At 40.6% G+C, this 12,090-nt stretch overlaps 1 protein-coding gene across 1 annotated transcript; it reads left to right on the top strand.

The window, feature by feature from the left end:
- Nucleotides 1-27: 27 nt before the first annotated feature.
- LOC106611988 (LON peptidase N-terminal domain and RING finger protein 3) lies at nt 28-6,738 on the top strand. Its single transcript, XM_014212733.3, has 10 exons — nt 28-826; nt 1,482-1,600; nt 1,709-1,972; nt 2,096-2,318; nt 2,451-2,541; nt 2,902-3,138; nt 3,294-3,452; nt 3,831-3,993; nt 4,115-4,264; nt 4,375-6,738. The coding sequence occupies exons 1-10, from the start codon at nt 184-186 to the stop codon at nt 4,534-4,536; spliced, it is 2,211 nt and encodes a 736-aa protein (XP_014068208.1). The 5' UTR covers nt 28-183; the 3' UTR covers nt 4,537-6,738.
- Nucleotides 6,739-12,090: the final 5,352 nt, after the last annotated feature.

Here is a 12,090-nt window from a genome sequence, read left to right on the forward strand (position 1 = left end):
TATGTAACTTTTATTTATTTATTTAAAAAAAATTGAATATTATTTATGGTGTGCTATCATATCGTCTGAGTAGTGAGCTGAACAGGGGCGAAGACCTCAGAAAATGAGATAAATAGAGAACGACCTGTTACTTCCAAAAAGGAAATATTAATTTCGCGAGACTACTACACAACAGCAGTCATCATGGGAACGGATAGTACAGATTGTATGCTGCTTCTTGCGGTAGAAGCGTTTAAATCTAAAAACTTCGGGCTCGCAGCAGACATATACGAATGTCAAATGCTGCACCTCCGTGACCCTGGTAAGCAGCAAGATCTGTTGGTGAAACGAGCCGATGCCCTGGCATTTGCTGGCAAATTGAACGAAGCTTTCGAAATCTACCGAAAAGCGGCTGAAATCGGGAGACTCCGACCAGTCCATCTGGAGAATCTTATTAAATATCTCTCTAACAGTATTAAAAGAAATGATGGGACAGACAGTCAAAGCAACAGGCAGGAGACGAACTCTTATTGCGTTGGATATGATGCATTTACCTGCAGAATATGTTATAGATTTCTATACGAGCCAGTTACCTTGCCTTGTGGACACTGCTTTTGCAAAAAGTGCCTGGACAGAGAAGAAATGCCTGTCTGCTGCAAAGAGTGCAATGACATGACCAAATTCAATGATGTGGACAATTATAGAGTAAATGTTGTTCTTAGTAACTTGTTATCAAAGTGGTTTCCAGTTCAATTACTTGCTGTTCATCTGAGACGTGAGGGGAATGGACTATATTCAGAGAAAATGGATTCTGCTTTGGAAAAATACAACGAAGCTATACAAATAGGTATGGTATTTTACCTTTTCATTTCAATCAATGTTCAAAACTCATTCTAAATGGAATTAAATTAAATGGGTGGCCTATATCCTATGCAATGTTGCAACAGTATGTAGGGTACTGTTTTCAGTGCCCATGGGGCTGGTTTAATTGACAGCTGAATCAGCAGCGTGTGGTGTAAACTGCGCTACATTGTAAGATTTCGATGGGGAAATTATTATAAAAATGTATCCTGTTTTACTAGGCTATAACCACTTAATTCGGAGAGAGTCGTGCTTATGTCAGACATGGGCGTGTGAAGGTTAAATAAAATGTTATGTAGGCTAGGCCAGGGTCCGAGTTTGGGAAACACTGGGCTAAGTGACCAAACATTGAGTAACATGTGAGCCATGGCATTTTGTTGTGATTGTGTAACAAACAGTAAAATAAATGTGGGTCAAGGGTAATTAAAGTTCAACAGTAGACACGGGAGTATTGGTTCCACTGTCATTATTGATTAAACATACTTCTTCAAATGTTGAACAACAATCTCTTTCAACAATAACCCAAAATCCCCACATTTTCACTGTGATCTAAAGAACACTGGTCTTGTGTGACATTCAATGATAGAATGATGGAATAATTAATAGATGATCATTTTCAGTATGTTGTATTTATTTTCCAGCTCCAAGGGACCATGTTCTGTACAGCAACCGATCACAGATCAATTCCAGTCTGAAGAATTACCAGGATGCCCTTCATGATGCAGAGATGGCATGCAAACTCATGCCTCTATGGTCCATGGTGAGGGTTGAATGTTTTGCCATGTTTAATTTAGATCTATCATCAGAACTTCACAATGCAAAGAAATTGTAGGTTTGTACTGATTACTAAACATTACTTTTCTTCCAGGGACATATTAGAAAAGCACAAGCTCTTGTCACTCTGGGGAAATGTGAAGAAGCGTTAAGAGAGTACCTGGTCGTCATTGCATTAGACCCTGAGAGTAAACTGGCAAAAACAGAGGCGCAAAAGATTCTGAGTGATCTCCTGGCCCCTGTCACTGATCAAGTACACAACAGAATCCTGGACTGCACAAGTCTACTATCTTCCAGAAGTAGATTTAAAGGTGGCGTCCTGAACACCTCAAGCTGCATCATCACCACATCTTACAAGGTAAGAGAAGTCATCTATCTTCTGAGTTTTTCTATATAATACAGTACTATCATATAGTGCCTGGAGTTGAGCTCATGAACTTAGGACATTTTGGTAAGTTCATATCATCACCCTTTCTCACAGGAATACAAGAATATCATCGCCTCTGACGAGAAGTTGACGTTGTCGCCCACGGTGAGTGAATCTAAGACAGATGGCTCGTTTGAGACATGCAGCGGAAAGAAAATAGAAAATCAGGTGAATGTCTGCCATCCCAGCGTCACCAACAGGAGCGTCTTCCTCAAACGTAGCTCATCAGAGGACAGCCAAGTGGACAGTAGCGACATCTGCAAGCGTTCCAGATATGGTAAGTTTAAATGCCTCTTGTCTCACCCCTTAAATGCTCTTCAATTCGATGGCGCTTTATTGGCATGATGTCTACTGTAAGTGAAGTAGTCATTGAGATTCACTATCTAACTCAAATGGTTCTCCTTTACAGAAGTGACACAGAATGAACAGGCAACTTCCTGGAGTACAGTACTTGCTGGCCTCATAGACCCGACTGACCTGGAGTGTTCTCTGTGTATGAGGTGAGTACTACCATCCATGACAATACTTGTAGCTGAATTGTAGTATTTGCCACTTAAGGATAATAATATAGTGTTCTGCTTTTGATTCTGATATTCTTGGATTAAAAGTTATTTTCTCAGCCTGACACAAGTCAGTTATTTTACAAGTGAACACAAGATATCAATCTTCCTTTCTGATAGTATTAAGCAATAAAGATGAATAGGTAAACATCTAGCCTTATTTTCACCGTTATAGCTTACATTTCATTATCAAACATTGTAATTGAAATGCAATGCGCTATAAATAAGAACCTGAAAGTAATCAACAATAGAGTAGTGTGAGACGTTCTGAGTATCCTTTCTCTCCATGGTATACCCTAGGCTCTTTTATGAACCAGTCACCACTCCTTGCGGACACACCTTCTGTCTGAAATGCCTGGAGCGATGTCTGGACTACAACCCCAAATGTCCTCTCTGCAAGATGGATCTGAAAGAGTATCTGTCAGAAAGTAAATACAACAAGACTGTCTTGGTGGAGAACCTCATCTGCAAGTATCTGCCATCCGAGCTCATGGACAGGCAGAAAGTCAACGCGGAGGAGATTGCAGACTTATCGAAGTAAGAATCACGTCAGCATACAGACACTACCCCATTGATCCAGTACTGTGTAACAAAGACATGTAACATGGCATTTATGTTTCTTCACCTGTAACTTTGGATATATTATTTCCTCAAACGAATAATTTTCTCTACTTTGATTTCTTCTTTTGCAGTCTAAACAAGAACGTGCCTATATTTGTTTGCACCATGGCCTTCCCCACCGTTCCATGCCCTCTTCACGTCTTTGAGCCCTGCTACAGGCTGATGATCCGCAGGTGTATGGAGATGGGTACCAAGCAGTTTGGAATGTGCCTCGATGATAACCTCAAAGGGTGAGTAAAGCCTGTACAAAGCAGAGAGACATTGTGTTGCATGTTCCTCAGTCAGACCGGGGATATCGGCATCATCTGTCAGTTCATGTTAACAACTCAGAAGCCCCATTGGGTCAACTCTCTTGTCTGGCCCCATTGGGTCAATTCTCTTGTTTGGCCCAACTCTCTTGTTTGTCCCCATTGGGTCAACTCTCTTGTTTGGCCCCATTGAGGGCCTTAGGCTATTATCAGAACTGAGCAGGTCTTGCATGTCATTTTGTATAAGCAACTTCAGATAGTTTATATAGCCTACTTTATTGTTTGGTCCCCCTGTGAATGGCTTAAGCACATTTTTGGTCTTATTTGCTTACCATATCTACTTTTTTTCCATCCCCATAGATTTGCAGATTACGGTTGCCTCCTGGAGATCCGAAACGTGGAATTCTTTGCAGATGGCCGCTCCATTGTTGACACCATCGGGAAAAGAAGGTTTAAAGTAATTGAGCAACACCAGAGAGATGGGTACAACACAGCAGACATTGAATACCTGGAAGACATTAAGGTCATTGTTAATCACATAAACTCAAGCATTTGCGTGAATGTTCTCTGAACTTGTTTGAACATGTTTAAAGTGTATTAGTGTATCTCACTGTGCTAATAAAGGCTGTTTTTATTCTGTATAGGTGGAGGGTGTGACAGAGAAGGAGCTTCAGAGTCTCCATGATGCAGTGTATGACCAGGCCTTAATCTGGGTCAACTCCCTCAAAGCAGAACAGATGGAGAGGATCGTGGGTCACTTTGGGCCCATGCCGGAGAAAAACTCTGAACCACAGGTAAATATGTGAACCCTGGATACAGATCGTATATATGTTAACTCTATTTTGATACGACACAGTTTGTATTGAACAGGTTATGGATGGATTCTTCTGGTTTTCCCCTTTAGGCCTGTCCCAACGGGCCGTCCTGGTGCTGGTGGCTGCTGGCAGTCCTTCCTCTGCAGGGTCGAGCCCAGCTGCCCTTCCTTGCCCTGACCTCCCTGAAGGACAGACTCAGTGGCATCCGCAGAGTGCTCCTCTTCATGACCCGCAACCGCTCCTCTCGATAACTCCAACCCTCACACAACCATCCATCTCCTCCATGTGGATGTCTGTTTTGTCAGGAAGACCAAATGTTAACGAAAGCCTTCTGCGTAAATAGGTTATTGGCATGTGGGCTTTGATTAGATTACCAAAATGTGATGCTGATTATTTCTTCCTTCCAAGGATTAGAAGAGGCTACTTATGGACTGAATCTTTTAATCGGTGTGCTTTAAAGACAATAATGATTGATTTAGTTTTTGTTATTATTTATAAACACAGCGTGTGCATGCAACATGTTTACATCCCTGGGAGGGATGACAAACTCTAAACTATTACATACATAACTTTTTATTTCCATAGGGTTTATTAACCACCACAAATTACATATTATCAAAACCAAAACCCCTGAAAATGTAGAAAATGAGTTAACAAAATGACGATACAGAACAGTACAGGTTCTGCTGCTGCTTTAACTATATCATTCAGATAATACGATTTCATCCCTGTTTTGGTGTAGATGAGTGTGATACACCTCCAGTTGAAAGGAGCTATCTCCTACTTACGATGGAATATGTATTGTTATTTATATTACCTACTTTGCAGCAGCAGCATAAGTGATACTCTCATGGTGAGCAAAGATGGGTCGTGAGATTTGCCTTTAAGAAAGGAAAACCTTTTATTGTTTTGTTGGATGTTACATGATTCTTTGTCTGACAGACTTTTAAAAAAAAAATAGTTTTCTACTGTTATTTTTGTTATGATGATCACCTTTTTATACAGACAATGTTGAACCAGGATGGTTATGTTAAATCTTGTGGAAATGTGTTCAAGAAGAACAATTATGTTTTGTATTCCAAGGGCCAATTGTAAGTTATTGTATTTATATAGGGCTGCCTTGTCTCTTATTTGAAACATATATGGTCTTAAATTAGAGATGGCACAAGTGACGAACAAACTCAAAGTGATTGCAATAACGGTTACCACTTGTGCAGCGTGATTCCTGGCTTGTATACAAAAGACAACGATGTGAATGTGAACATGCAAATAACTGTAGACGAGGGAAATATCAACTTGTAGAGCGTGAAGGATTTATCAGCCTTGCCACTTTTACCACTTTCCAATATTCTCAGTTTGGTTTTAGAAAAACGTTTTTGCATTTGGTTGCCCAAAACACTCTGAAATTATTTTCCAAACCACATTACAGTCAGATGAAACAGGCAGCAGTCTAACCATTCTAAAAGCTCATGAAGGAGTTGGAATAGTTATTTCTGACATTTGAACTGTCATCATCTTGTCATTCCAGTTATTGTCCACTGGAATCATAAACTGTAGCATCAAACACTCAGTGATTTCTAATCTTTTTCAACATTTAGTGCCTTAAGTTGGATTTCCTCCATGATGCCAGTACCATAAAGCTCAAACTATGTAGCAGAATTCAGGGTTCAAGGTAGCGTTCCATCGAGGAAGACTTGGCTTAAAGTCCAAACTATTGCTGAGGAGACAAACAGTAATTTTAAACAATTCCAGTCCTGGTTCATTGTGAGTATTGCTGTTGTTACAAATATTGGTATTATATTGTGTATTTTATCCCAACTAAATGAAAATCATCTCAATGCAAGAACACAATTTGAGTATTTTCAGCTGGACTTTCATATACAACAACAACATTGAGCCTTGGTTGAATTAAATGTCAGGATAAAAGTTCATTGATTGGCATGTCAATTCAAGTAGATAATTTTTCCTCCAACATCACACATTTGCATGTATATACATTTGATATGGCTGTTGCATGTAAGCCAAATTCTATGCAAAGATGCATTTTTCCCATTTACATCAGAAAATGCCAAAACAACAGAAATTCAACGGTAGTATCTTCCTGCCCTTTTTGAATTCCACATTGAACCTTGCTCTAATGATTGAAGCCATCTACCTCTGACACACTGACCTGTAGCTCTTCCACCACAGAACATGCTAATTAAAATGTACATGTCATTTGTTTCTATGGAGATGAGGTGACCATGGATGGAGTCTTTTTTGGGTGATTGTATAACACAGGTATAATTGCCTCTAACTGTATGTGTTTACAAAAAAAATGGAATGTATGTTGTAGGCATCTTATCTGACATATTTCTGTTTTGATGGAAATGTAGTCATTGCAATGTTATACAATGTACAGAAAACACACTTCTGAATAAAAAAGGCTCTTAATTAGTGGAATAACTGCTAAACAGATGGTATTTCATCTGTCTCGTCCCGTGTTCAACATTTTTCTCCTTTGGTTCGGTGTTAGTCTAAAGTAGTATCAATATAGCTCTTTAGAAACATCTAGAATGTTGGGACATAACAGAAAGCTTATGTAAGGCTGCATTGGCTTTACACAACAGTGTGAATGTAGGTCACGGTTTAGGAGGAAGGAAACACTATTCCACTCCCCTTGCCCCACTGCCCCACATTCTGCAGCTCTGCCTTTTTGCTGGAGGAGATGACCTTACCCATACTGTACCGCACCTCCCTGACTGGGAGGGATAATGGACTCCGATGAAGAGGGGACAAGTAGCACCAATGTAATTAGCAGGCTGTCTGTCTGGTGGGAGTGAGGGAGGGAGAAGCCATGGGGATATGTTTAATAGGGCTTACATAACAAGGCAGTCAGACGTTACGTAAACTTTGAAATGGGGTTAGCATCTGCAGAGGATCAGGGTATCTTGTTCTGCCTTTGAGAGAGGGCATTTTTCAGCAGTCGGTCCAGGAATCGTGCCAAAATGGCAAGGGACTCTTTTTTCCCCCCATCTTTGTTATTTTGAATAAGGTGTCATGCTTTGTTTGTTCAGGACAGAAAAATGCAGAAACAATCTTTAGTGAGTGACAAATGGGATCTCAAAGGTGTGAAGCGACTAAGCCAAATATTATTCAACTGTACCGAGAGCCCCACTGGAACTAGATAGTATAAAGATACTCTTTCTCAGTATACGCCTTAAAACAGATCCCTCATCAGTGTGCCCTGGCCAGACTGGCCACATAACACTAGTCCTATGTTACACGCCAAGTAAGGTTATGTAACAGAAATGATAAGGTCACTAGAGGGGTTGCTATTGGAACTTGGCAGATACACCTTCCCCCAATTTTATAAAACATGTAACACACTGACAGAAGTAGGGCAAAGCAGTGCATTGTGGGAAAAATGGTTACCTAACTTACCCAGAAAAGGCATCTGGGAGGTTAAGTGCCTGTCTGTGTGCTGATGTGATGACAGAACTCACACTTAGTGCTAGATCGTCCATTGTAAACAGTGTGGGAAACTGCGTGAGAGAGAGGGCAGTGTGTCAAAGGGCTAGAGTGTGCCCATGTGAAAAGTGTGTGACTATGTGTGCCACAAGCTCATATGATACAGTGTTAGGTGCTCAATGTATAGCCCTGAGATGCTGCTGCCTGTGGCTGATAGCTCTGAGATGCTGCCAGTGGATGGATGGCACAGAGGGTGGGCTCTGGCTTCGATACTGTCTCCTATCGCTTCAATGCTGCCAACACTTCCATGCTGTCACACTGTGCTGGCTGTGCTTGTAATGTGCAGACAGCCTGCCCTCAGCCTTAAGCTGCTGCGAATAAATGCATGCTATTTTAATGTGCCTAATCAAAGTGTTGTATAATGGTTATCATATTGCAGCGGATATTGCAGGGTTTGTCTTTGTATCCCTCAAAGCCTTGTCTGTGATGAGGAATAGTCAAACTAAAGAGTACACATCCTAGTTTACAACACGTGACAACAGTTGTGATACAACAGAGTTTGTCCGCAAAAACATTTGTACACAGGCAATGTGGAGACTACCCAATGACTGTGCAATGATTTTTGTGCAGGCAGACTGTTGTATCACAACCATTGTGTCAAATGCATTTTACATCAGTTGTACAAGTTGTATTGTGTATGTGGCCATAGTCTTATCTTGCATTACACTTGTCTACTCTAATTCAATTAAATAAATACGTATTCTTTAAACACCAGATGAGGGGGCCATTAGATTGCAAAGGCTTTTCAAAAGCAACGTTTGAGAGGGCTATCAACATGAGCTGAAACACAGGAAACATCTCTGCCACTGAAAAATTCCTGACTCTTGGGAATGTTTGGTCTGTGCCTCCAACAAAACACCCCATGCACACGAGCTTAACCCATGGGCTGAAATGGAAGGTTGTGGAACACAAAAGAGATTTCATGAGTCAGTGCCTCGGTTATCTCCCCTCTCCAAACCACTTTTGTCATCTGGAAGTATAATGCCATGAAAAAAAGTATTTGCCCTGTCTGATTTTCTCTGTCTTGGCATATTTTTTATACTGAATGTTATCAGATCTTCAACCAAAACTTAATATTAGATAAAGGGAACTTGAGTTTACAAATAACAAAAAAATATACTTATTTTATTTATTTAATTAACAAAGTTATGCAACACCCAATTCACCTGTGTGAAAAAGTAATTGCCCCATTACATTCAATAACCGGTTGTGCCACCTTTAGCTGCAATCAAATCAAACTTTGTCACATGCGCCGAATACAACATGTGTAGTTGTTGATCAGTCTCTCACATCACTGTGGAGGAATTTTTGCCCGCTCTTACATGCAGAACTGCTTTAACTCAGTGATATTTGTGGGGTTTTAAGCATTAATTGCTCGTTTCAAGTCCTGCCACAACATCTCAATTGGAATTAGATCTGCACTTTGAGTAGGCCATTCCAAAACTTCACATGTAGTTTTCGCCAGACATAATGGTGGCGGTAGTGTGATGGTTTGGGGATGCTTTGCTGCCTCAAGACCCGGATGACTTGCCTTAATAGAAGGAATCATGAATTCTGTTCTGTATCAGAGAGTTCTACAGGAGAATGTCAGGCCATCCGTCTGTGAGCTGAAGCTGAAGCGCAGCTGGGTCATGCAGCAAGACAATGATCCAAAACACACACTCAAGTCTACATGAAAATGGCTAAAAAGCAACAAATGTGAAGTTTTGGAATGGCTTGGTCAAAGTCCAGACCTAATCACAATTGAGATGTTGTGGTAGGACTTGAAATGAGCAATTCATGATTGAAAACCCACAAATGTCCCTGAGTTAAAGCAATTCTGCATGGAAGAGTGGGCCAAAATTCCTCCACAGCGACATGAGAGGCTGATCAACAACTGCAGGAAGCATTTGGTTGGAGTCATTGCAGCTTAAGGTGGCACAACAAGTTATGGAGTGTAAGGGGGCAATTACTTTTACACACAGGGCCATTGGGTGTTGCATAACTTTGTTTATGAAATAACTAAGTCATTTTTGTGTTCTTTGTTCACTCAGGTTCCCTTTATCTAATAAGATGTTTTGGTTGAAGATCTGATAACATTAAGTATCAAAAATATACTAAAGTAGAGAAAATTAGAAGGGGGCAAATACTTTTTCTCAGCACTGTACATGCTTTTATCTGCATGATGTAACAAATACCCCCTCTCCCGCCAGGTCACTGGCAGTTGGGTCCAGTAGTCAAAACGTGGACACTATGGACATCAGGAAAACTGTAGAATCACACTTCTTTAGTGAGGTGAAGCTCAATTCACTAAGTTGTCAAAAATAAATAATACCTAGCATTTAATAAGGTTTGTAACGCTTTAACACTCTGATCATAGAAGAAAATGTCTGGGCTGACATATCTGCACTTTGACAGCTGCAGCTGAACAGCCTTTATATAACAGTACCTGGCCCGGGCCATCAACTGGGTGTGTAGGTGCCTTATTCACTAGACATAATAAAGCCCTTGATGTGAGTAATGTGCTTGTGTAACACAGCAGAAAATGGCACAGAGGTTTGCAATGGCAGTGCAGCCCAAGAAGGTCAAGCGAGCCAAGCCGTTCCAAGTGTGGTTGTATAACATGTAATTGGGTACAGTAGGCTACTTAGTTATAAATACTAGTACACAGGAAGGAAGATAGTGTGCCTGCTTCGTCATATCATGTAAAATTAAGTTCCATCTAAGTCATTACAAACCAAAGGGTATTTTCAGGTACAGTATGTGGAATGTGTACTGTGCAATGCAGGAATGGCTTAATAGCCACAGGCAGTGTTAATGCTTCCTCTGACTTCGTTTCCATGCTACTGTAGTTCTAATGGATCAACACGGTATGCTTTGAGTTTTATATACACTACCAGTCAAAATGTTGGACACACCTACTCATTCAAGGCTTTTTAAAATATTTGTTATTATTTTCTACATTGTAGAATAATAGTGAAGACATCAAACTATGAAATAACACATATGGAAACATGTAGTAACCAAAAAAGGGTTAAACAAATCAAAATATATTTTATATTTGAGATTCTTTAAAGTAGCCACCCTTTGCCTTGATGACAGCTTTGCACACTCTTGGCATTCTGTCAACCAGCTTCATGAGGTAGTCACCTGGAATGCATTTCAATTAACAGGTGTGCCTTGTTAAAAGTTAATTTGTGGAATTTCTTTCCTTCTTAATGCGTCAGTTGTGTTATTACAAGGTAGGGGTCATATACAGAAGAGAGCCCTATTTGATGAAATACCAAATCCATATTATGGCAACAACAGCTCAAATAATCAAAGAAAAACGACATTCCATCATTACTTTAAGACATGAAGGTCAGTCAATATGGAACATTTTAAGAACTCTGAAAGTTTCTTCAAGTGCAGTCACAAAAACTATCAAGCGCTATGATGAAACTGGCTCTCAAGAGGACCGCCACAGGAAAGGAAGACCGAGAGTTGGCCCTTCCTGCACCTCAGATTGCAGCCCAAATAAATGCTTCACAGAGTTCAAGTAACAGACATCTCAACATCAACTGTTCAGGGGAGATTGCGTGAATCAGGCCTTCATGGTCGAATTGCTGCAAAGAAACCACTACTAAAAGGACACCAATAATAAGAAGAGACTTGCTTTGGCCAAGAAACACAAGCAATGAACATTAAACTGGTGGAAACCTGTCCTTTGGTCTGATGACTCCAAATTTGAGACTTTTGGTACCAATCGCCGTGTCTTTGTGAGACGCAGAGTAGGTGAACGGATGGTCTCCGCATGTGTGGCTCCCACCATGAAGCATGGAGGAGGTGTGATGGTGCTTTGCTGGTGACACTGTGTGATTTATTTAGAATTCGAGCCACACTTAACCAGCATGGCTACCACAGCATTCTGCAGCGATACGCCATCCCATCTGGTTTGCTTTTAGTGGGAATATCATTTGTTTTTCCAACAGAACAATGACCCAACATACACCTCCAGGCTGTGTAAGGGTTATATGACCAAGGAGAGTGATGGAGTGCTGCATCAGATGACCTGGCCTCCACAATCACCCAACCTCAACCCAATTGAGATGGTTTTGGATTAGTTGGACTACAGAGTGAAAGAAAAGCAGTCAACACCTGCTCAGCAGATGTGGGAACTCATTCAAGACTGTTGGAAAAGCATTCCACATGAAGCTGGTTGAGAGAATGCCAAGTGTGCAAAGCTGTCATCAAGGCAAAGGGGGCTACTTTGAGGAATCTGAAATATATTTTGATTTAACACTTTTTTGGTTGCCACATGATTCCATGTGTGTTAT

The sequence above is a fragment of the Salmo salar genome, chromosome 09 (assembly GCF_965601325.2).
Source record: "Salmo salar chromosome 09, fSalSal1, whole genome shotgun sequence".
Taxonomy (NCBI): Eukaryota; Metazoa; Chordata; class Actinopteri; order Salmoniformes; family Salmonidae; genus Salmo; species Salmo salar.

Excerpts from the sequence above, each read along its gene's own strand:
- LOC106611988 (XM_014212733.3), top strand. The coding sequence starts at position 184 with ATGGGAACGGATAGTACAGATTGTATGCTGCTTCTTGCGGTAGAAGCG. Across the intron at positions 1,601-1,708 it reads TCATGCCTCTATGGTCCATG|GGACATATTAGAAAAGCACA; the intron begins GTGAGGGTTGAA and ends CTTTTCTTCCAG. Across the intron at positions 3,453-3,830 it reads CTCGATGATAACCTCAAAGG|ATTTGCAGATTACGGTTGCC; the intron begins GTGAGTAAAGCC and ends CCATCCCCATAG.